Genomic DNA, 26,229 nt, shown 5'->3' on the forward strand with positions numbered 1-26,229 from the left:
CATTTACTAGATATGGCGGCTTGCCATTATCTTCTGTCTCCTTTGTTTCCCAAGTCTTTATCATACAGGCAGCAATTCAACATGCTCCTTTCTCTACTATGGCACTATAGAAAGTGGGGAGGGGGAGGCTTGCCTGTTCATTTAGCTGTTCAGTGCACACAAGTACTGCCAGAAAAAGGTGACATTGCGCGGCATCTATAATTGCAAATGATGTAACATTTGAAAAAGCCGAGTTGTGTCACCTGCTCTACGAAGGCTACATGTTTCATGTTATGTAGGTAAAGAGTTTCAAGAGCCATTTAATAATTATGACTCGTAACTCTTGGATTTTTAGTATACCTTCTCTGTTCTCACCAAAACTGCTTGAATTACCCCACTTTAAAATAAAAAAATTCCTTCCAGTAGCACCTTAAATACCAACTAAGTTAGTTCTTGGTATGAGCTTTCGTGTGCATGCACACTTCTTCAGATACACTGAAGAAGTGTGCATGCACACGAAAGCTCATACCAAGAACTAACTTAGTTGGTCTTTAAGGTGCTACTGGAAGGAATTTTTTTATTTTGACTATGGCAGACCAACACAGCTACCTATCTGTAACTATCCCACTTTAAATATAGTTGCTAGGAAACAAATCTACTTCAGAAAAAAAAACCACCCCTGCATACTGCTGGATAAAATGCAAAGCTGCATTCTGGTTGTGTGCAATGGTGCTGTGATAATAGGCATGTACTAAACTAAATAGGTCTTTGCAGAGACATCACCTTGCCAACAAAGGTCCGTATAGTTAAAGCCATGGTTTTCCCAGTAGTGATGTATGGAAGTGAGAGCTGGACCATAAAGAAGGCTGATCGCCAAAGAATTGATGCTTTTGAATTATGGTGCTGGAGGAGACTCTTGAGAGTCCCATGGACAGGAAGAAGATCATACCTATCCATTCTTAAGGAAATCAGCCCTGAGTGCTCACTGGAAGGACAGATCGTGAAGCTGAGGCTCCAATACTTCGGCCACCTCATGAGAAGAGAAGACTCCCTGGAAAAGACCCTGATGTTGGGAAAGATGGAGGGCACAAAGAGAAGGGGATGACAGAGGACGAGATGGTTGGACATGAGCCTGACCAAACTGCGGCAGGCAGTGGAAGACAGAAGTGCCTGGCGTGTTCTGGTCCATGGGGTCACGAAGAGTCGGACACGACTAAACAACAACAAAACATGTATATTTAGGTTTTAATTATATGCTTAATTTAATTGCATTAAACATTAGACATTTATTTTTCTTCCTATTCTGCAGTTACTAGTCTGGCCTTTCTCACTGGCCTATGTAGCAAGGGCATAGCCAACAGTAGATCACACACTGCTGATACATCAAACCTGGATTCCTAGTTAATGTCACTCAAAATCCAACTTTCTCCAGTTGACTCCAAATCGTTGCCAAGTGTTTTGCAGCATTTTGTAACACAAACCCCAAGATTTGCAGCACCCCAAAAAGTGTGCTACTACTGACTTTCAGGAAGGGGGCCTAATAGTCTCATCCTATCCAACACTTGGATTCATCCACTGATGATTCCAGTGACTACAATACAGAGCACTGATGAAAGCAAGGATAAACAGTCCTGGAGCAAACAGTTCAATTACGGTAATTTAAATGGGTTTTAAGCCTTCCTGATTTTGACATTTTCCAAATGTGTGTTGTTTTTGTTGTTTTTTTAAGGGAGAGGGAGAGAATTCTTCTGTTTTAATTTATTATTACAATACATGTAATCATTTTATTATGTTTTATATATGCTGTAAACCAGAATGGCTGGGGAAACCCAGCCAGATGAGCGGGGTATTACAGTATTATTATCAATAATAATAATACCTGGGCTTTTCCCCAAACGGGGGCTCCAGGCGGCTTACAGTTAAAAATAGGAAGGGACACTTGGCAAATCAACACCGTGATCAACTCCCGCCCGGAAACCAATGTCCCCACTGTGGAAGGACGTGTGGATCCATAATTGGCCTCCAGTCAAATACGGACTCATTGTTCAAACCGTGTTTATGGAAGACAATCTTCCTCGGCTACGAATGACCGCCAAAGAAGAGAAGGTAAAAATATGAACCGCTAATAACATTGGGGGGGAGGGAGAAACGTAGACAGGATTAAAAATACATTCATATATAAAACCTATTAAAATCATGCCAATACTATTAATCAATCACATATTAATGGAGAGCCCCATTCTAGGTGAGAGCGGCTGTCCCAGCAGCACGTGCTACGGCGGCCGCTACGGGACTAAAAACGGTTCCCTGGTAAAGAACACCGCCCCCTTCCTCCCCTGGGAATCGCGCGTTCGTAGGAAGGGGGCGGGGCGTCGCGGGCGGTGACGTCGCGCCGCCAGGGGCGGAGCTTCTCTGCGCGTTCGCTCCCTCGCGCGCGCGGGGGCCGCCTTTGTCCCGCGGCCTGACTCGGCTCGTCTGAGGGGATGCTGTCTGCGGGGAAGAAAGCGGCCGCGGCGGAGGCTCCGGTAGGCGGTGGCGGCGGCGCGGGCGGCCCGGCGGGCGATGGCTCTGCCGAAGCCCCGGCGCCCCCTCCGCCGCCCCCACCCCCGCCGCCTCCGCCCCCCCCTCCGCCGGCCCTGTCGGGCTCCCTGGGCTCCTCAGAGGGCGGCGGCTCGGGGCCCTCGGAGCGCACGCCCCGCAAGAAGGAGCCTCCGCGCGCCTCGCCGCCGGGGGGCTTGTCCGAGCCGTCTCCCCCCGCGGGGCCGGGGGGGCCCGTCGGGGCCTCCGAGACCACCAGCATCGCCGAGACCCCCGAGGGCCGCAGGACCAGCCGTCGCAAGCGGCCCAAGGTGGGTGCTCTTGCCCCGGCCGCCGCTGCCGCCCACCGGGGCCTTACCTACCCGGGGCGGCGGAATGGCAGGCTTGGGTGGGCCAGGCGTCGCCTCACACGAACCGGTTTTTAAGGAAATTTATTACTTTAAAACGGCGGAGGTTCAAAAAAGCGGCTTCGGGCTCCCGGAGCGGGCTAGTGGTTTTTATTTTTATTATTTTCGCTGCACGTTAAAGCAGAAACCGAGCGGTTACTTCCTGCAAGGAGAAACGTAAAGGCCGGGCAGGCCTGTAAGTTGCAGTCCGGCTGAGCCGGGAAGTTCGCTGCGTGGCCTTCAGCCAGTGAGGATGTTTCTCAGCCTGACCTACTTCCCAGGGTTGCTGTGGGGCCGAAATGGGAGCGGGGAGCGCGCCTTTTATCCACACGGGTCATTTGGGGAAAAGCGGGGAGTGAAACAACAACGAGAATAATCGCAATAAGTAGAAGGTTGGCATTGTAGTCTTTCCCCCGTAAGTGCTGGATTCCTCCTTATTGGCGGAGTCCAAGCAAAAAAATACAAAAGTGAGATGTCAACATCTAAAGTGGTACAGCCCACTCTTAAGGATTTAAGGGGGCGGGCAATGGTATTGTGGCACACCGTAAAGAATGGCAGTTCTTGTGGCACAGGTTTGTATAGATTAAAGCTCATATCATCAGATACAGCTGGGATCTGGCTGACGAAACAGGCCACAAACAGTCTGCAGGGCTTGCTTGTGGGGGTTGTGTGTTCTGGATTACTACCCCTCTGGTATCTCTTGGGCATATACTACCTTCTGCTGTATGTACCATATATTGATTATCTGTTATTGTTAATTAGGTTTTTTATTCCAAAACGGTACACAAGGTTGATGTGACGTCAGAAAGTAGCTGGAGCCTATGTTGCAAGGCACTAATGAATGTCATTTATTGTTTGCTTCTTAATGTGTAGGCTAGACTGCTACCTTTGATTTACAGAAGCAGATTTAATAGTGTGCAATGCAATAAATGCCCCAAAGCCATCTTAATAAGGAAGGGAAATAGATCCTAACAAAATCAATGTTTTTTTCTTTTGGCTCTTGCTTTTCTAACACAAAGGATCCTTTGTGATCAAATAAAGCTTTGAAATATGTTTTGATATGTGTATATTTGTATCATGTAGATGCACAGGGAAGATGAATATACCTTTGGAGAGCATTGTATATTTAACAATTAGACATTGATTTCATTATGTGATCATCAAGACTTGAGGGTTCTACTTTCTTTAATACAGGGAAATGCTTGTAATACAAGGAAGTATATAACACATGGCTTGACTAGTTTTTAGCATTGATTAATTTGGGCCCTTTTCCACTCTGAGTTCTCTGCAGGGCTTACAAATAGGAATGCTTTTTTGAAATGAGGGCTTACAGTTAGGTCTGTTGGTCCTTTTTAATTTACTTGTAAAATTTATGAAGAATTATTATTTAATTTACTTGAATCAGTTTGTACAGCATAGTGGGTAGAGGACTTGAATTTTGGGAGGGCTTTGAAAACAAAAATTATGCTGTCCTTCTCCCAATGCTTCCTTATTTATGGCTAGCAGCAGCTGCACAGGAGTTGGAGCTCCACTTGTGAGGCTCAACAATGCTTTCCATCCCTTCCTGGAATCCTATGCCTTTGTAGGATTTCATATATAATGTGTAGCCTACTTTAGTTTGAGTTTATGTGACTTAGGTTGCTACAGAACCTGTACAGATCCATATAAGAAAAAGCTTCAAAACACATTATAATGTACATAGACTGTACATAACGTGAAATCAAAGGCTAACTCATTTTTATGGCATAAAGCTTTTGTGGATTAGAATCCAATTCATCCAATTTTGTGAAGTGCTATTCTCAGATGTGTGTGGGGGTGCTAAACAGAATAAATATACCAAATAAATTAAAAAAGAATTACAGACACAGAAAATTCAGTTAAATATGTATAAGAATGATAATAATGATAATAATAATTTAGTATTATTTATACCCCACCCATCTGGCTGGGTTTCCCCAGCCACTCTGGGCGGCTTCCAACAAAAAATTAAAAATACAATAAAACATCAGACATTAAAAACTTCCCTAAACAGGGCTGCCTTCAGATATCTTCTAAAAGTCGGATAGTTGTTTATTTCCTTGACCTCTGGTGGTAGGGGCAACCACACAACTTATATGTAGACTGTTTTGGTTTAAAATATTTTTACAGTATTGTAAACACAAAATTAAACATATATCAACAATTTCTGTTAAAATGTGATATTAACAATTTGCCACTTATGTGAATTATTTTCATGATTACCTTTTTTAAAAAATGATATTTATTAAGAATTTTAAAAATTACCGGAAAAACAAAGAGAAAAATAAGGAAAAAAAGAAAGTACAAAAGAAAAACAAACCACAATCAAACAATACAAATTAGTAAAAATCAAAATCAAAAAACAGCAACATAACACGTAACACATCACAATCAAAAAGCAAAAATAAACCACAAAAATTTAAAAACAAATCCAATATTCCCAAATCCTTAACTGTCATTACCTTATTTCATCGACCTCCTCACTCCTCCCTTTTTTGTATTCTAGTTGTTAATTATCACAGCAAATCCTTTCCATTTTTCATAATATTCTGTCATTAAATTACCTTAATCTGTTTTAACCTTATCTTACTATAAAAGCCCTAAAACTTTAAAGCTTAGATCTTATTTATACCAATTTCTCATAACCATAACATATTCTTACATAAGTCTTTTAACATTTCTGCTAAAGCCAAATAATTTCGTTCCAACATCTTTCTAACATTCATCAATTTTATAAAACAATCCTAATACAGTTTTTTAAAACTTTCTTCCAATCTTCATCCAACGTCTCTTCCTCCTGGTCCCGGGTTTTGTCAGTCCTTTCTATCCCATCCATCTAGCTCATTAACCTGGTAATCTTATGTCCGAGGCCCTTAAGTCTCTTCCATGTCCCTTCCGCAGATCTTCTCCATATTTATACCTGTACTTTACTTTGTCTCCTGCTCCTTTCACTCGTGGAAACTCCAACTTGACAGTATTTTTGTCCCTTCCCGACAAATCAGCCCCTTTTCCATTGTCCACACTAAACTCCATGTGGTATTTAAGAACATGTTTCAAAGTCCCTCCAGAGTTAAGAACCCCCACAACCCCAAACTCCTCACAGCCCATTGCCAGACTTGAAAAGTCAAAACATCCCTGCATGGGGGGGGGTCTATCCAACCCCCCATTTCCAAACCAAACAAAACTCTATCTCTCCAAATCTGGCTTTTTCTAAGTTCATTTGTCAGATCCAACAACTCATGTTCCTGCTGGGCCACAGCTCCCTCCATCTCTGCCACCCAAGGTCCAGCAACATCCTCCTTCCTCATCTGATCTGTCAGAACACACTCCTGAGTTGATTCCTGGGTGGGTTCTAAATAGTTACCCACTACCTGTCCAAAATTTCTGAACAGTCATCAAGTCCGTCTTCCCATGTAACTCTTCCAATAAGGCACTTGTTTTGCAGAAAGCACGCACCAGAGCTTCTGAATACATTGTTATACAAGGTCAGACGTGTCGAGTTGCAGCTCGGCATCCAGGGAAAAATCAGTCTCACACCATGAGGGGTTCCGAAATATGGCTGCTCCTAGGGCTAATATGGCAGCTCAGCTTTTATTGTGTGAAATCAGAAAGATACAAAATACAAGCCCAGCAATTTGTTCTAGCCAGCAGATAAGGACATTCGCACTAGACTATGCGAGCGATCAGGCTATGTTAGTTGACCAATCATGTAGGACAGCACGAGCTGTTCACGCGCTGTTCATGCTCCAAGGATGCTTCTAGCTATGAGATCACCCTGCAACAATAAGAACTTTGCTCATGCTCTCATGTACAAGCAATCATTTTCCCACATGTCCCCTTTTCTTGTTTATATTATTAGAGGAAAAGAGGGACCATTAGTCCAAATCGTACACTTCATTGCCTAAGCGTCTACACTTTGCAACATAAATTCCTCTTGTAACCCCTGTGGTGGGCCGTGGTCGGTACCACCATGCAGTGCATTGGGAAATCAAAGAGGGTATGCATTGAATGCAACAACACACCATAATGAAGCCAACAATACATGCAATTACAATCAATAATATTTTTCTTAACCATAATCCATTAGGCAACCAAGAAGACAACCACTCCCATGGATCAAAACCTTCAGGTGGATTCAAAGGATTATGGGCTATCATTTGTTCCATATAATCAATAGTAGCAGAGATATTGGTCGATTGATCGGTTATATACATACAGCAATGAGAATGAATTAAGGCACAAATTCCACCTTTAGAAGCAAAGATCACATTTAAAGCATAAAAAGTGTATAAAACAACTTCTCTTATTTCTGACATTTCTGTGTTAATCATTTTTAAAGCCAAGATAGTAGAATTAAACAAGGCTTCAGTGCAATTTGCCAATCTATGCAAATCACGGTAATTCATCCCTACATCTAAAGAGGGAAAAAGGATCTAGAAATGGCTGTTCCTGTATAATGAGAAATAGGTGATTATACTTCCCTTCTGTTACGCAAACGAACCTCTGGGAGCTTATCTATCTTATATATCAGGGGTATTGAAGCAAACATGTAGATTCACTGCTTTTTCTCATCCAGTTGAACCAAACATAAAAATCTCTACACGCAGCTTGTTGTTCATAAGTCATGTAAGTTGTGACATTATTAATTAAGACCTTTGGCCTACCACTCATGGTTGTAACATTAAGAAAACAAGAAGATCCATTAACGTACTCATATGTCCAATTACAATATGGATAATGACCTAAAATTTTTTTGCTATTATGATTAAAACGAAAACAATAAGGAGCGTATTCTACAAGCGATAGAAATACAGGAGGTAAACTTATGCGATTGTCCTTCATATTATTACTAATCTTATATGAAGCATTTATAGGAATACCATGTAATAAAATGCCAGATCTTTTTGATTGAGGAGGGATATGCATACACATCCAGCAATCAGAAAGGTTAAGCATAGAAGCAAAATGATTAATGTCTCTAACGTAAGTATTGTTAGTCCAGATCTGATGATAAGGTTCAGGCCTCCTGGCCTTCTGCAAAAGAGCAGCACGACGAAAGCGGCGTTTCACAAAGTTCACAGAGAGGCTCCACCCGTGTGAAGTGGAATTGTGGGGCCACTCAGGACGATGCCATATTGGTTGCTTGGGGGGGCAATAAGGGTGAGACTGGTAAATTATTCCAATAGCTGTTTCCGAGCAACCTGCGTGATATTTCGTGGCTCGATTATTGGCATGTAAAAACCATAATCCAGAAGAAGCCACACAGCCATTTCTGCAGATACAGGAGCCCATTTGCTGTAAATAGGCCTCATGTACTGCTCCGTGCACTGCTGAGCCAAAAATCCAAGCCCAACGAAACGTGGTGACACAGATGGGATGGTCGCTATTGGGGGGCAAAACCCAAGCGATGCCGGTCTGGCGAGGACATCCTTCAAAGCCAGGTTCATTTCCCAAACAAGAGGCGGCAAAACTGTAACGATAAGTGGTAGAAACGGTGGCTTCCCAGGGGGAAGGGGGGCCAACGCGATAGGGTTGAAGATGGCCTTTCAACGTGCCAGGAAACACTGGAACAGCTGTGGAAGGTGACTTCATCCAGGGCACATCAATATGGCGATGTCTCCAACTGCAATGTGGGTTGAGGTCAGGTGAGAGGTCATCACCGGCAAACAGCGTAAAATACGGTTTCAAGGCGCTGGTGTCTCCTTGGGCGAAGACGAGGCAACAGAAGAGCGCCAAGGTCGAACGCAGCGGGCTGGAACCCATCGGGGAACTCCGTCTACGTCAATTGCCGCAAATCCTCGACCCCAGGAAATCAAGGAAGTTGGACCCTTCCACTGTGGATCTGGAAGCAACCTGTAAGACACTAAAGGGCGTTGCAATACTTCTTCCTTCCGGAAATGAAGTTCAGCAGGCGTAAAATCCTTATTGTGGGGATACAAGAGATGATTTAGAGTAAATAATACTTGATGTACAGCATTAGGTATTTCAGATACAGTAGGCGATCGACCTCCCAATTGCTTGTTGAGAAGGGTCTTAAAGGTCAAATGAGAACGCTCGACTATCGCTTGCCCTGTAGAATTGAAAGGAATGCCATGAGTCAACCTTATATCCCACAAAGAACAAAAATCAGAAAAGGCCTGAGAAATGTACGCAGGGCCATTGTCAGTTTTTAAGGTATGGGGTTTTCCCATAACAGCAAAACAGCGCATCAAATGTTGAATAACATGTCGAGTGGTCTCTCCTTTAAGAGGAGAGGCCCAGATATAGCCAGAGGCAGTGTCCACAGTGAGATGTACCCTAGAAAATGGAGCCAAAGAAGGCGTGTGGGTGACATCCATTTGCCAGATTGCCAGAGGATGCAGGCCTCTAGGGTTGACTGCATCAAAAGGAATGACTGTGGGAGATTTAGTGCATACCGCGCACTGTGACACAATGTCTCGAGCTTGAGAAATGGGCAACGAAAAAGATTTTGCCAGAACTTTAGCATTCTGATGAAATACAGAATGACTTTCAAATGGGTCTGAAAACAATGAAAAAATACCATTCTTCAAAGCATGGTCTGCCCGGGCATTACCTTCTGCCAAATACCCAGGGTGGCCAGTGTGAGATCTGAGATGGGCTACATAAAACTGACAAGTTCTAGCTTGTACCAAGTTCTGCAAAGTGGAAAACAATGTAAACAAATTTTTGTCAATAGCAGGAGTGATATAAGACAATGGTAAGACATTCAAAAGATTATATACATACTGAGAATCCACAATGAGATTGAAAGGGATATTAGCAAACTGTTGAAATGCCAAAATTACAGCTGCCAATTCAGCACGTTGTGCTGAGGACTGCTCAGTAGTATATAAACTTTTCCATCCCCCCTCCTCTTCCCACACCACCACCCCTCTGGATTTGTTACCATCAGTGAACACAGTAAGGGCGGAGGGTAAGGGTAAGGGGGACAAAGCAGTTTGTAAGACATAACGTAGCCCTGTAAGGAAAGACAAACGAGGGTCTTTAGGAGGATTGTGAAAGATATTTCCCAAGAAATCAGCAAAAGCTATTTGGGTAGAAACGGCTGTCATCATCAGATGCTGAAATTCTTCCTGTGAGAAGGGCAGGTACACTGACTGTAAGTCCATTCCAGAGAGGGCAAGGGCTCGATGTCGACCCTTAGCAACAAGGTCCATGACGCTGTTGGGTGTAGCATACACGTTCCGAGGAGGAGTATGAGGCAAGTGAAGCCACTCCACAATAGACACAGTCCCAGGTTTTTGGCCTGTGGTGTACAATATAGCTGTTGGAAGGAGCGGGGTGGCAAATACTGCAAGTGATAATTGCGCCATGGAAAGAGAAGGAATCCTGTCCACCATACATCTGCGGAGATGGTTGTTCACAGTGGTTAGAGCCTTTTCCATTGCAGAGGTGACTGTGATCTTGTCTGCTGGATCCTTATGTCCTTTAAGGGCAGAAAATAGCGGAGACAAAGTAGAGGTGGGCAGGTCCAAATAACTCTTTATCCAATTCAGCTGTCCAAGGATTTGTTGTAAATCCACCAGTCTAAGATGACCAGGAAACTGTAGTTGAGGCGTAACTGGAATGGCTGCAGATGCTGTCAGCTTGTGTCCCAGGTACGTAATGGGTAAAGTCCGCTGGATTTTTTCCTTAGCCACTGTCAATCCAACAGGTTGTAGCCTTTGCAGGAATTTGGGACACGGCGGAGGACCAGGCCGTGGCTAAAAGATGAGCTTTGTGCATCTCAGTGCCCACTGACTGGCAGGCTGTAAGGATATCAGCAATGGCTATATTTGATGTTGTCATCAAAGGGCACAGTGCTTGCTTATGGTTCTCATTTACATTAGTGAACGCAAGCTGGCGTACAGTCAGGTCTTGTGCTGCCAGGTCCTGAACTTGCCGCTTGAAGGTATTATACAAGCGATCAACAAATTGTCCATAGGGCTTTGCAGGGCCCTGTCTGATGCTTCCCAATTGGCCATTGCGCTCATTCCTGTCATCAGGGACAGAGGCCAGAGCCTCTTGGGCTGAGGCTGTGGTGGCTGCCCAATACATAGGATCAAGGGCCAACTGTTGGGCAATAGGAAGAAAATTGCCTCCTCCCGTCAGCCCATCGAGAACATCGGTTTTGGTCAGCATGACGGGGGCTGGGAGTGCAGGAGCAATCACAGGAAAGAGATTTGGAGTATCAGCATCAAAAGGCAGCAACGGAGCGGCAGCACGGAGAGATCTTTGAAGAGGAATGGTAGGATCGGTGCCAGATGCCTTGGGCGCAGGAGGTGGAAGAGCGGGAGGTGCTGAATGCGAAGATTCTTGGAGAGGAGTAGTAACGGGAGGTGCAGGAAGTGAAGAATGCGGAGAATGCAGGGGGGGGACGACAGGAGGAGCCGAAGGGGAAATGTCCGGCGGTTTAGGAGGTAGGTTTGAGGCAGGCAAAACAGGTACCGGGAGGGCGGGCGAAGAAGCTGTTGCAGCAGCCAGAAGAATGTTTGAAGGAGTTAAACACGACATAGCTTTGTAGACGTTACCCCAGGCATGCAAAACTTTGACATCAATCTGTGGATGATTTTGAAAGAAGTGTCCAATTTTTTTCCAATCATCTAACCCCCAAGTTCCGTCCTGGGGGAACCACGGACAGTGAGTGTCCAGGGCTTTTATAAGGGACTTAAGGTCAGCTTTCCGAACAGCAAGGTTGTTACTGGCCAAAAGGAATTTAAGGTCTTTAAAAAAAATTTTCTGTGGTGCAGAGAGAGACTTTCCCATGATTGCAAGAGTTGCAAAAAGAGCAGGGAGCACTTACCGAGGGATCCTTAGGAGGATGAGGGAGGCGCCTTTTTGCCCTGTCCGGGCGGAGATAAGTGCTGATAAGTCCGTAACGTAGTCCAGAATCACATTCACACGGGAGCTCTCACCAGGGATCCACTACGTGGATGAACGACGCGTCTGCAGCCCTTGCGGGGCGAGGTGAGAGCTGAACGTTGTAAAACAGCATGAAGTCCGAAAGAAATCACACGGGAGCACTCACCAGGGATCCACTACGTGGATGAACGACGTGTTGGTGAGTGCTGAATAATGAAAAACAACGTGAAGTCCGAAGGCAGTCACACGGGAGCACTCACCAGGGATCCACTACGTGGATGAACGACGTGTTGGTGAGTGCTGAATAATGAAAAACAACGTGAAGTCCGAAGGCAGTCACACGGGGCACCAATTGTCGAGTTGCAGCTCGGCATCCAGGGAAAAATCAGTCTCACACCATGAGGGGTTCCGAAATATGGCTGCTCCTAGGGCTAATATGGCAGCTCAGCTTTTATTGTGTGAAATCAGAAAGATACAAAATACAAGCCCAGCAATTTGTTCTAGCCAGCAGATAAGGACATTCGCACTAGACTATGCGAGCGATCAGGCTATGTTAGTTGACCAATCATGTAGGACAGCACGAGCTGTTCACGCGCTGTTCATGCTCCAAGGATGCTTCTAGCTATGAGATCACCCTGCAACAATAAGAACTTTGCTCATGCTCTCATGTACAAGCAATCATTTTCCCACACAGACGTCTGTTCCCACGATCTTAATCTGTTGCAGCTGCAGAGCTCCCCGGTTCAAATTAGTAACAGTTTCACAGGCTCCCTCTAGGGGAAGAACTTCTATTTGTATCCATCTCTTTTCTTTTTTCTTTTTCTTTTAAAAGCAGATCTAACAACAAAGTTTCCTTTTTCAGATATTTTGTCAATATTTATTCCTTTAAAATGCGAAGGAGAACAATGGAATCACTATGTTTCTCTTCTTTTAACTGTCTGTCAAAGACGTTTGTCTATAGTCAATGAACTTCCCAAAAACGTCAGTCCTGACATCCCGCTCCCAGGATCAAGACGGTGGAAAATTACTTTTCTTACACTCTCTTCTGCAGGTTTAAACAGTCCGGAAAAAAATCCCCCCTCTTCTCCTGCTTCCGGAGGGGGTTCAACAATTTTAGATGATGAAAGTTAATCCTTTACAAACGATTTTCTGAACTCTAGTTTGCCATGTCTTTGCTTTAATCTATCTACAAGAAACGGAAGGCTGACTTCCTGTTTAGACCTTCCCGTTTCAGTGCCAAATTAAGAAGAATTTCTTAGTCCAATTTTCCTTTCTACTCACAAGTCGTTGTTTAAACTCCAATTGTCCGAAATTAAGCTACTCACGTGTAGTTGTTTTAGTAGCCAAATTGTCCCAGGAAAAAGGCAGCGCTCTCCGGCAACGGCTGTGCGGCTTCACTCCACAGAAGAAGCAGTTGACTCTTAGCACCGCACCACTAGCCCCTCTTTGCTCTGGAGCCCGTAACTGGGTTCCTTTACGAGTTGGGGGGGCGCGAAGGGTGCCCGCCGAGTCCCATGGTCACAGGTTTCATCCACCTGTGATTTTTCAAAGGGTCCCCGCTTCGCCGTAGTGGAAAAGACCCGTTTTCCATGGAGCTAGTCCCTCCGGATCAGAGGGAATCCGCCATTACCGATGGCGCCACCCCGGAAGTCCTATTTTCATGATTATCAAAATAAGAAATAAAAAGTGTTGCCGACCCCTTCCCCCCAAATGTCGACTAGACATCCCAGGAACCATTTGACTGCTAGCTTTTCTATCCCACTGCTGTCACTTCCCAGTATATGTATGCTACTATTCTACACAATTTAAAAAATGAATTATGCTTTATCACCTATACAGATGTCTGCTATTTGTGTCAATTGTCACATGTGAAACCTGATAAGTGTAGCAGCTTAAGGGGAAACTGAAGACAGGCTAGATTCTTTTCTAGGGTGGGATGTGTGTGTGATGCAGGACACAGTTCATATTGTATGTAAAAATGCTGTATACCAGGCATAGGCAAACTGCCCTCCGGATGTTTTGGGACTACAACTCCCATCTTCCCTAGCTAACAGGACCAGTGGTCAGGGATAATGGGTGTTGTAGTCCTAAAACATCTGGAGGGCAGAGTATGCCTATGCCTGCTGTACACCACGCAGCACCATATGTTTTACTTTCCCAGCCACTGCTTTCATTGGCTGAAGTGCTCCTCTAAGTATTGCAGTATAGTAGTGCCGTATTTATTAGAGGGAGCTTTCTGTACCTGTGGCTTTTGAAGTAGACTGTATTTTCACTAGATTAGGTTATTAGAAAGATTGTGCTAAATTAGCTGATAAATCTAAGGGGAGAACTTAGTGGTAGTTGAGAGAAAGCTCTTAGATTTTTATTTTTTGAAATGTTTGTTAATTTCCTGGAACAGTGATATTTATTGTGTGTATTGGTTATTTGTTGTGCTGCTACCATCTAGGCTGAGAAGTATAACTGAGAAAGGTTCTTCAGTATTTTCTAAATATATTATTAACTGCCGGGAAACACTTACTAATTGCACTAATTACCGTATTTTTCGCTCTATAACACGCATCTGACCATAACACGCATGTAGTTTTTAGAGGAGGAAAACGAGGAAAAAATATTCTAAATGAAACAGTGGATGTATGATTTTTATGGTTCATGCTGTGGCCACAGACATGTGATCTGACAGTGAGTTTGGGGTAGCCCAATGCAAAAATCCTGAGGATCCATGTGGATCCGTGCTTTGTAACCACGTTTTAAGTGGGGAGGGAAGGAAAAGAACTCAAGGGACAAGGAGCTTTTCCGCGGGGAGGAGGGAGGGAAAGAGCACTGTTGCTTTAAAGGTATACTTAAGGTATTTGCCCTGTGCCTCGGTTTTTTTTTCCGTTTAACAGTTTGCAGCCTTTTCCTTCCGCTCCTTGTTTTGAGGCAGAATAGATTTGAGCAAGTGAGGAGGACTTGGATTGCAGGGGATTTGCCATTAGCTGTGTAAAAGCGCTTCTCCTTGCAGCCTGAACGATAAGCAGCCACCTGCAGCAATAGAATGGAGCACAAAAAAGCGGTAGGGGCACTAGGACCCAGACATTGCTCAAATCTATCCTGCCTGAAAACAAGCTGCTCCATCCCAGCCGATCAGCTGAGACGCGGGGGATTTGCGAAGTTTTCCCCTCTCCCTCATGCCCTCCCCAGCCCCTTTTTTTACTTCCTGGTTTTCACTGCGTGGCTCAGAGCTCGAGGTTGGTTTTATTTTGCTGCTGGTTGCTTAAATTTTATCTTTCCTGCCGTCTCTCTGCAGCCTCATTGCTCTGTTTAGAGAGCGCGCAGACCTTTGCTAGCGTCTCTCCCTCCTCCCGTGTAAGCGGCTGCTGCCGGCTTTGCTGCTATGGCTCTCCTTCCCTCCCTCCTTCCTGGCTCCAGGTCGCTTTAAAGAAAGCAAAGTGAGAGCCTCGTAGAGCGTGTAAGTGGCTCCAGCTTTGCCTGACTGACGGCAGCCATGGCTCTGATCCATGCATTCGCTCCTTAACACGCACAGGCATTTTCCCTTACTTTCTCGGAGCAAAAAAGTGCGTGTTTTGGAGCGAAATTTACGGTACACAAAAACTAAGTTACAGGCTGTAGCAGTCTAATGTGGACAATGTTAGAGTGAAATATAGTGTAGTTTGCATTATTTTTAATTTAAGTGGATGAAATGAGGTATTCAGTGGATAGTGGGTTAGTCGTAGAAAAAGAGAATTGCAAATTGTAGAGTGCACAAACAGGCAACAATGCCTTATGGCACTGTCTTCAGCTTGTGTGTCAGGATGCACTAGTGGGTTGCAGCCTGATTTTTTAAAAAAATAATATTTATTAGAGGTTTAATAGTTACAGAAAAAAGAAGAAAGAAACAATAAAAAGTTTAACAGAACAAAACAATACCTTACAATACATCAGAAATAAAAACAAAAACAAAAAACAATACAGCAAAACAACAAGAAAAACACAAACATTTAAAAACACATCCAATATTTCCGTATCTTTACCTTTCATTTACTTGTTTCGTCGACCTCCTCACACCTCCCTTTTTGTATTCTAGTTCGATTAGCTATTTCAGCAAATCCTTTCCATCTTTCTCAATTTTTTGTTCTATAATTTATCTTAACACAGTCTAACCTTAAATTTTCCTCTTTGGCCCATTAACAATCAGTTTTTGCTTAATTCTTTATAACATTTCTGCTAAAGCCATATAACTTCATTCCAGCATCCTCCTAACATTCATTAATTTTGCAATATTTCTGTAAGTATACTTTGAATTTTTTCCAATCTTCTTCCACTGACTCTTCTCCCTGGTCTCGGATTCTGCCAGTCATTTCCGCCAATTCCATATAGTCCACGAGCTTCATCTGCCATTCTTCCCGGGTGGGTAGATCTTGTGTCTTCCAATGCTTTGCGATAAGTATTCTTGCTGCTATTGTGGCATACATAAAGAAAGTTCTATCCTTCTTTGGCACCAATTGGCCGACCATGCCCAGGATAAAGGCCTCTGGTTTCTTCAGGAAGGTATATTTAAATACCTTTTTCATTTCATTATAAATCATCTCCCAGAAATTCTTAATCCTTGGGCATGTCCACCAAAGGTGAAAGAATGTACCTTCAGTCTCATTACATTTCCAGCATTTATTATCGGGCAAATGGAATATTTTTGCAAGCTTGACTGGTGTTATGTACCACCTGTAAATCATTTTCATTAAATTCTCTTTTAAGGCATTACATGCCGTAAACTTCATACCTGTGGTCCATAACTGTTCCCAGTCAGCCATCATAATGTTATGTCCAACATCTTGTGCCCATTTAATCATAGCAGATTTCACCGTTTCATCCTGAGTATTCCATTTCAACAGCAAGTTATACATTCTTGACAAATTCTTAGGGTTGCAGCCTGATCTAAGGTGGGTTGCAACAGGAGCACTACCACCACGCAAATATATAGTAAAAAAAAGGGGGGTCCCCAAATGTATGTTTGTGTTTAAAGTCCTGGAACGGAAAAGGTTGACCAAGGTATAGACCCAAGTGTGAGGGACCTTTGGCCCTCCAGATTTGCTGAACTACAACCCCCATCATCTTTGGGATTCAACAACATGAGGTCCACAGGTTCCTCACTTTTGCTTTAAAGCGAACCCTTCAATTTACCCATGAGAATTCATTTTAAAAGTTTGTTAATCTACTTTGCCAATTTGCTTGTTCTATATTGATTGTATTGTGGGGGCATTCTGCTTACAGGTAGAATATAGAGAAATGGATGAAAGCCTTGCTAACCTTTCTGAAGATGAGTATTACTCTGAAGAAGAAAGGAATGCTAAAGCAGAAAAAGAGAAAAAGCTGCCGCCTCCCCCTCCCCCACCACCTCCTGAGGAAGAGAATGAAAGTGAGCCAGAAGAGCCATCTGGTGAGTAAAGGGCCCCCATTCAGCAGGACAACAATGGTCTTGCACATTTGAAGGCAATATGGTTGCACAGACACTCCCCCTCCACTGAGTTTAGCTTAGATTAGCTATGGCATGAAGGACTGAATGCCATCAGAAAGTATGGATGATAGGCCACACATGAGCAGCATTAATGTGACCCTGGAAAATATTATTTGCTTTGAACATGTATCTTCAGATTTATTAATCAACATCCTTAATAGAGTGACTTTACTGACTCCATTGCTTCCTTACCTGGCCTTAGATTTTCTATGCTCGCAATCATCTTTCTGTGGTCTGTTGAGAATCCCAGAAATTGGCTGATGAAATTTTCTAGCTTTGCTTTGCTAAATTGAGTCATTCTCATCTTACTCTTTTTTGTATTCTGGGTTTCCCCCCGTACATTTTAGCTACTTGGCAACACGTTCAGTTGCCTTTAATCCTGTTAATAAAACTGGTTCTGCCTGGTCTAAAACTACTGTGAATCTAGATTTCTTAATAAAAGGGCCACTTTTTGTGTGTGTGTGTGTGAATCAAGTTTTAGCTTTGTTCTCCCTCTATTAAATGTCAGAAGTATAGCTTGAGGAGAGTAAAGAGTCTCGTTTATGTCCATCCCTAAAATACTGTCTCCAACTTGTAAGAATTAGTGGTTGTGAGCCAAAGCTGCACCCTGGGGAAGTTCCTAGCTGGCTGACAAGAGTATGCCCTCTGTTGTTTCTAAAGCTGCCTATGTCAAACTCCAATTGTAGGATGTTATGGTAGCATGAAAGCAAAATGGCAATTGACATACCACCATGTGCTTTGGGGGGCGGCAAATTGCATTCATTCTGCATAGCACACTTCCTCACAGTTTGGGCAGGGGCTGATGAGAAGCCTAAGTGGAGCTGTAGCAACCCTTTAGCCGTTGATCTCCTGGCTCTATTATTTGGGTTGAGGAGTAGGCATCAGCTGAGTGAGCACAGCTTGTTTTAGGCCACATAAGTAGGTTTCAGACAAAATGTTTTCTAATTGAACTCATGTAGATAGACTTCATACTTGAAAGATCCATGTGCTTACCTTCCTTGTTACATGTCATTGTCATCTGTTGCAAAAGGGGAGAGATGTCCATCTCATGCAGAATGCAAGTCTTCTGCAATAAGAGGGAAGTGGATGTTTGTGCCTCTTGCTATGAGAACGGACTAGTCATACAAGGTGCGGCTTCCAATTGGCTGCAGGAGCTTCCTGCACTCAATCGGAAGCCGTGTTGGACGTTTGGCTTCCAAAAAGCGTTCACAAACCGGAACACTCACTTCCGGGTTTGCGGCGTTCGGGAGCCATAATGTTCAAGTCGCAGGCATTCCTGAACCAAGGTACGACTGTATTTATGTTCAATGCCTTTCTGCTGTCAGTTATAAACATAAATATTTTGGGTTTGGTCCAACCTAAATTAGTTGAATTTGCTCACTGATTTCAAGTTAGTAATGACTTAATTTAGATTGACTTTGAGGGGTTTAGTGCAATGAACGTTGTAAATAAATAAATTAGTTTGGATCAAACCCATTATCTCAAATTTATGAGTATTTTCTCTCCACTTTAAGGCTCCATTCTTTCCCCATTATTCATTTTAGACATTTTGCTAGCTTTAGTCCAAAGTGCTACATATCTGTACTCCTACACTAGTTCACCTGTATATTTCTTCTTAGTGACCTATTTTGCCTCCCTTTTATAGCAGATAACTAGTCACATGCCAGCCTAAAATGGTAAAATCTTCAACCTCACTGCTTTTCATACTGCCCTGGAATGTGTGCCACTCCTAAGCCATGTTCTAGTGAGAGAGTGCAGGCTTCCAAGGTGGAACTCACAGCTGCCTCCCTAGTTATTTTTGCCTACACGCTGCACTGAGCTAAGCCAAGGTCTGGTTTCACATTTTGTTTGAACAGGCACTCATGGTTAAGCATTCTCTGGACCAGGGTTTCCCAAATTTGGGTTTCCAACTGTTTTTGGACTACAACTCCTATCATCCCTATCTAGCAGGACCAGTGGTCAGGGATGATGGGAATTGTAGTCCAGAAACATCTGCAGACTCAAGTTTGGGAAACCCTGTTCTAAACTAACCATGAGGAAATAACAGACCTTGGCTACGTGTGGTTGTTAGTCTGGAGAGTGCTTAACTACAAGCCTAGGTCTGGACAACACACTAAACCAAACCTTGCCTTAGCCTATAGCAGCCAAAGGATTGGGAGCCAACAGGTTTGCATTAAGCCATAGCTAGTTTTAGTGTGTTGTGCAAACCAGGCTATTGAGATAGGGACTCCTTTTTTGGCTCCTTTGTCAAGAACAACCATCTTCTTATGTTAATAGGACAGCAAGATGTTGAAATTATTGAACACTTCAGTGTTCTGCAGATATGCAGGAGAGCCAGAATTAGAAAAGTGAGTTGTTTTGTATGGAACATAAATTTGCTTTGTGATTTACTGAGAGAAGCTGTTTCGAAATATCCGAATAAAACATTTTAAACTCTCCACCTGCATTCTTGTGGTTTTTGGAGCTTTCCAGAAATAAATCAGAACTTTATATTCATTTAAATAAAAGAACTTTGAAAGGTATATTTTATTATATTTTTATTTTTTAAGACCCCAACATATTTTGTGTCATTTTCCTATGTGTAAACATGGCTTTAGAGAGAAACGTTATGGAATATTTTTTTTATTTTATTTTTTTGCCAGCAACTCTATAGTTGTAGTTCAAGCACATGCTTTTATATTTTCCCTGCCACAAAAATGGAATGCAAATGAAATATGTTGACTTTGAAGTGAGAGTACTCTTACAAGGTCGTTATGAAGTTAATGGTACAGAAGACTTTTGTTCAGAAATAGTTTGGTTGAGAACCAGTGTGGTGGTAATAGAGTGCCAGTCTAGGACTGGGAGAGCTGGGTTCAGATTCTATGCTAGCTCCATGCAAAACACAGTTGGCTAGTCTGTGGTTTAAGCATTGCTTCCTCTGTTCTTTCTTCACAGTAATGCCCCCTGTAATTTCACAGCTTTAGTCATTATTTCACATTGCGTATGCTCCAACATAAACTGCAGATAAGACAACCCATTATTGAAGTAGTTTGCACATTACAGCAAACCATTGTTAAACTATGGTTTAAGACGTCTGAGCATCATGATGGTGCATGCTACTTATTAACACCTGCTTTGTTCCTCTGTTCCTGTCTTTGCTGTGCTGAGAGGAAAACAAAGCAGAGGCTGGCTTTGCATTTTGTATGGATCCACTTGCTTTGTTTGTTTCCTCCAAAACATCATAGAGTACTGGTTTGCACATAACTCTAAGCTAGCCTCTAATTTGGCACAGCAAAGGCAGGAATGGGGAAGTGGGCACGAAGGAACAGTGTGATCAGCACACTACTCATTCTTTTGTAATCAGAGATTGAATTCAATATACGCATGGTTACAAGGCAATGTGATATATATTGGTTTTGTTTATAATGTATAATGCAAAATCATGTTTCATACTGGAAGTGGGGTTGGGTACACAAGTGCTCCTGAGGTCAGCTCCCAGTTTGCAAACAATGTCTTGCAAGGAACTAGCATTATGTCTGCACAGAACCCAAGTGACTTTAGCCAGTGCTAGGAATTGGGATAGAATAGCTTGGGGCCAAGTGGCTTCTGGGACCTGGGTTGTGGGTGCCAAAACAGAATGTCTAGTTGCCACTGGGGGGGTGGTGTGGTTGACAAGACACTTTATTATTTTGATAAGCATGAATTAATATGTAATTCACATAAGTGAAATATTGGGATGGTAAAATGTGGGGAAGACCCGTAAGGATAAAGAATGGGTTACCTAAAAGGACATAAATTTAAACACACAGATTATGATTGGAGAAATATGCTTGGCCAAGCAATTTAAAATCCTGTTTTACAACTCCAAATGCTTCATAGATGTGTGTGAAATAGTATAGTCTGCTAGAAAGAAAACCTTTGCAGTAAATGTGTAGTTCTGTATTTCTGTGAAGCCCATTTTAATTGAGGGGCAGAGGAGAGTGTTGGTTAGAATTGGAGTTTGCGGGAGGCACAATTTGTGCGTTTCCACAGAATAAGTGCAATCTGCTAGTTCACTTTTCCATAATAGAATGGAAATAATTGTTACACACGCATGCACGCATGTTACCTATGGTCTGTTTTCATTTTTTATGTCAGTAGTCAATAACTGTTGTGGGTGAGGAATCAGATTGAGTACCACTGTTGAGCAGGAAGCCAAGTCCCAGGACTCTCCTATCTTCTGTGCTTCTTCTCTGCCTTTGCATTCCTTTCTTAGTGCATGTGTCTTTCACTGTGCTGCCCCTTCATGTTCCATATAGAATTTCTTTCTCTGTTACTTCATGGACAACTAAAAAGGGCAAAATGGGGTGGGGGGATAATATCCGTTCTTTAAAAATTCTGAGCATCATAAAGACACAAGACCATATGGCCCTTGTATTTTATTGTGATCCCCTCTTCTGAAAAAGGGAGACTGGAGAGCAAAAGTGAAACAGTGCCAGGAGCAGGTCAGAAATAATTCACATGGCTTCAGTGAAGTTAACTCTTTAGTCAGAGAAACAAGGCAGCTTATGAGGTCAAGCCTAGAGAGCACAGCAACACTGGGTAGCTCAGACGAAAGAAGAAACTAATTTATAAGTGAGAGGGTGATTTTTAAATGATTATATAAGATAAAGAAGTGATTATAGAAATGTGAGAAATATGTTAATGTTATAGGAAATTCAGAAAAGGGAGGGAAGGAGGTCGTTGCTCTTTTTGAGTAAAAATGTAAGCTTTGGATATGTATTATGAAATGAAATATGGAAAATTCAATAAAAATCATTATAATAAAAAAAGAAAATTCCAAGGATGCAGGTTTGATCCCCTTAAGAGACAGCTGCATATTCCTGCATTGCAGGGAGCTGGACTAGATGATTCTCAGGGTCCCTTCCAACTCTTGTGATTATGATTATCCTTCCTGATAGAACTTGCCCCTATTTGCAAGGACCGAAGGTCTCCTTCACATCTCCTTTTGTCTCCTCTTCCCCCAGTTCCTTTCCAAGCAATCTGAGGCTCCTTTGTCTTCAGCCTGGCTTCCTAACCAGCCTGACTCATTGCTGCCCCTATGCCCCCCTTCTCTCCAGCCCCCTTTTCTGCCTCTTGTTCTGGACTGCTCTCTGTCACAGACTCTTCCTTCTCACTAAACCCTGTTAACTCTTCAGCTTCCGACACCTCCTCCTCCTAGTCTGCTCCCTCTGACTACTCAGCATTGCTGCACCACCAGTCCCCTGGCTCTGAGCCTTCTTCCCTTGGGGGTTCCCCAGCTGATGCCTCTCCTCACTCCTCTGCATCCAGTCAGTCTATGACAGACAGGTGGTACCCTGAACTACTATTTGCTGGCCATTTAAACCTTGAATGTAGTAGTTGAATGAATGTAGTTCATCATTAGGATTCAATAAATCCTCTCACCTTCTCATCATACGTGAGTGCCTTTTTCCATCTGCTGAGCACCCATGCTTCAACTCAAAGCCCTGCTTTTCAGAAACTACCTTTCCCTTCCCACTTGTAGGTGCATTATCTCCTACAAGTTGAGCTTTTGTATTTTAAAATAAAAAAGTGCTTTAAAATAAAAAAAGTGCCAACAGCACATTGCTGCTGCTTTCTTCAAAAATCTGATGGGAATGGATAGATGTTTGTCAAAGAAACAAGACATAGTCCATTCCTCTTACCTTTTTGCAAGCAACAGGGAGAAGGTGCTGCTTTCTCCCAAATGCCAACCCACAGGGAGAAAGTCCGCACTGGTTCTCTGCTGCCCCAAGCACAGGAAGGAAAGGTGGTTTCACTCTGTGTTGGGGCTTTTGCAGAAAACCCCAGCTTTGCCTCTTTGTTGCCTCTTGTAAAAACCTAAGGGGAAGAGAGTAAAGTTGCCTTTTTCATTAACTGACCTCCATTGCAAAAAGAGCCAATAGTTGCTTTCTCTTTCTCTTATTTTTTCACAAAGAATGGGGGAAAGTGAGAAGTGGCTTCCCACCTGCAGATTGTGCTTTTGCAGAATATGCAAAGCATTGTCTTGCTTCTTCTGCCTCCTGGAAACTCGCAACAGAAAGCAAAGAAATGAGATCTTGTCTTGGCAGAGGAGAAGGGAGGGTTTCTCTTGCTTCCTATTGAGCTGATAGAGGTGGTAGCAGCACAGACGACGTTCTGCTGGTGTTTTCTGCAAAACCACAGCTTGCAAGATGAAAACCTCTCCTTTCTCTACCCCCACCCCCAGTCAGCACAAAGAAAAGTAGTGTTTTTTTCTCTTTCCCCTTTGTGCTTTTGGAGGAGGCAGCACTAGGGCTGCTCAATACCCTTCTTTTCTCTGAGTTAAGGAAAGGAGGGTTCAGTACAACCACAGTAATAGTAAGCCAGCCAAAACATGTCACCACTGTTCAAAGTGCCCTTTTCACCATATGAAACAGAAAAGATGGGTATAGTAGTTCATTGAGAATAGATAGCCATGATATGGCTCCTACTGGGTCTGATTACCAAATCTTTTGAAGTTTTACCGTGTTCAGAGTAGGCCAGAATGGTATGGTGAGCTGCTTACTAATATGTTAGTATATGGATCAAATATGCTCCCCTGTTAGCACCCATTGAGTCCTGAAAGGTTATTTTGCATGTAGGAGACCTTTATTAATCATACTCGTTCAGAGAATTGGAGCTTCCCACAAGGTACTGTTTTGGAGGCATGTTGATGTAGGCGCAGCCTAGCAATGTGTAGCTGAGGAGCAGAAGTGTATTCCCAATCCTTTTCCTTTTAGAGATGAATTACATAGTTAGAAGCAGTGGTATACATACATATAACACTAAACTATAGTTTGATATTACAGGAATGATCCTGCTTCAACTCAAGTTATCCCATCTCCCATTCCTCCTCCCAGGCACGGCTAAGGAGATTTAAAGCATTCAATTCCGGTTTAAATGAACTGTAGCTTCTTATTGCCTTCACTATGATTTATTGAAACAAGCACGGATCAAACCATGGCTTCTCACCCTGGCTTGTTTAAATAAATGGTAGTTGAAACTACGGTAATTACAGTTTGCCTTTATGACCCACAGTGACAAACTGCTGTCACTTTAAAACAACTCATCCTGGTTGTGTGCCTGGTTGTGTGGTGGGCTTATTGGGCATGCTCATTCCCATAATTTAGGGGAGAGATAATTTAAAGACTTATTTCAGGGATATGTTTTTCATGCTTCTTTCTTAGGATCTGTTGAAAGTTCTAAATCCTGTAGTTCAGTTCTTTATATGTGACAACAGTACGTTTATGGGTGAATGCTAGCACAGTCAGCATAAATGTTATTTAGTATTTGTGTAGTTGTAGCCTGCATATAGAGTCAGTGAGTTTCTAGCCTTAATATGTTTGTAGCTTATGGAAGAGAAGTAAGGTAGCATCAGATTGGTTCATGTTTCCAAGCAAGACTTGGCTAAGCCGTAACAGATCCTTGGTGTTTCAAACCCTTGGCTAGACTGTCCATCTACATATTCTTCCTACTGGTCACAGGAAGTGTTATCTTTATTTTGTACTAATCTGTTTAAAAAATTGTTTCATGAATTTTTAACAGCTAGGTGCCCTGTCAATACGGTGTATATCTATTGCTCATGCCCCGCAGGAGTCTGACAAAGGGTTCCAACAACAAGGATGAAGCATTAGAAGATTGCAGAGTGTGATGCCCTTGACCCACATCCCAGAAGATGGAATTCTCAGGAAATGTCCCCCCACTAGTTGGTGAACTACTAAACCTGAATCGCCAGCTATCAGGCCTTCATGTCCCCAAATGACTTGAACTTGTGGAGCAAGGTCCCTGAGATCTCCTCTTTCCTTCCACAGGGCAAGCAGGAGGACTTCAAGACGACAGTTCTGGAGGGTATGGAGACTGCCAAGCATCAGGTGAGGGTGGCGTTTGATGCTTGCCACTTTGTAGCAAGAGCCCCCAAAATCAGGGATTGATGCTTGCAAGTGCATGTGGGGGGTGGTGGTCAGGTTTTAGCATGAGGTGCAGGAGAAACGCATTTGGCCACTGAAAAGGAGGGATTTCTATTGCAGCTGGAGAACATGATGGGAAATTAAAAGAACTCTGAAATTCATTGGACAGATTTCATAGCTTCACCCCCCTTCCCTGTGTTTGGTAGAGAAAACAGAGTCACTTTACAAGTTGAAGGGGGAGTTAGACTCCCTCCTTTCAGAGCTGTAGGACTTTTTGCACAGTGTGACTCTGAGTGGGATTCCAAGGAATGATATTGAAAGGAATATCTTTTTTCTAGTTAGTTGCTGTATGTTTACATAGAATTAGGGAGGAAAGCCCCATGAACTTTGTGAGACTTAATTCTCAGTAAACATGCAGGAGGACTTCAAGTGGATAGTTCTGGAAGGCATGTGGACTCTCCTTCCTTGGAGGTTTTCAAGCAGAGGTTGGATGGCCATCTGTCATGGATGCTTTAGCTGAGATTCCTGCATTGCAGGGGTTGGACTAGATGACCCTTGGGTCCCTTTCAACTTTACGATTCTATGATTCTATGCATTGGATTGTATTGTAAGTGATATAATAACCTCAGGGTATGCAGACTGTTTTAGTGTGGTTTCTTTAAGAACACCTCAGATAGTTCCAGTTGATGCACATGGACTAGAATTTATGTCTAAGAAACCACAATTTTGAAAGCTCTTTTTGGTTCATGAAACAAAATCTATGGAGTTGGCTCTAGGTACATTTGAAATTGTAAAACCAGTGCCGATAAGATGTGGTTTCTAGATACGGTAGATTTAGGGGTGCATAGTTTTCAATTTTTTCTTCAATTCATTTGCAAACCAATGCATGTTTTAGATATATGACTTCTTCAGCTTCACTGATTTGTGTGAGTGGTGGAGCAAGAGAGCAAGATGTAAATGATTAGAAATTCAGCCTGAAATCTCCATGGTAGATATGTCAGTAGTCAGACAGTTCTTACTTTGAAATGTATTGTAAGCATTTTAAGTACTG

The 26,229-nt window shown here is 43.0% G+C and overlaps 1 protein-coding gene across 1 annotated transcript in view; it reads left to right on the plus strand.

Annotated features, from left to right (window-relative positions):
- The first annotated feature begins 2,447 nt into the window (after positions 1-2,447).
- Positions 2,448-26,229, plus strand: part of KDM1A (lysine demethylase 1A) — a 49,222-nt gene continuing 25,440 nt past the window's right edge. Inside the window, exons 1-3 of the mRNA XM_081201927.1 lie at positions 2,448-2,828; positions 17,031-17,196; positions 25,083-25,142. Coding sequence (XP_081058053.1) covers positions 2,463-2,828; positions 17,031-17,196; positions 25,083-25,142 — 592 coding nt within the window. The 5' untranslated portion in view covers positions 2,448-2,462. The remainder of the gene's footprint in view (positions 2,829-17,030; positions 17,197-25,082; positions 25,143-26,229) is intronic.

The sequence above is a fragment of the Podarcis bocagei genome (genome assembly GCF_964188305.1).
Source record: "Podarcis bocagei genome assembly, chromosome: 7".
In the NCBI taxonomy this organism is placed as follows: Eukaryota; Metazoa; Chordata; class Lepidosauria; order Squamata; family Lacertidae; genus Podarcis; species Podarcis bocagei.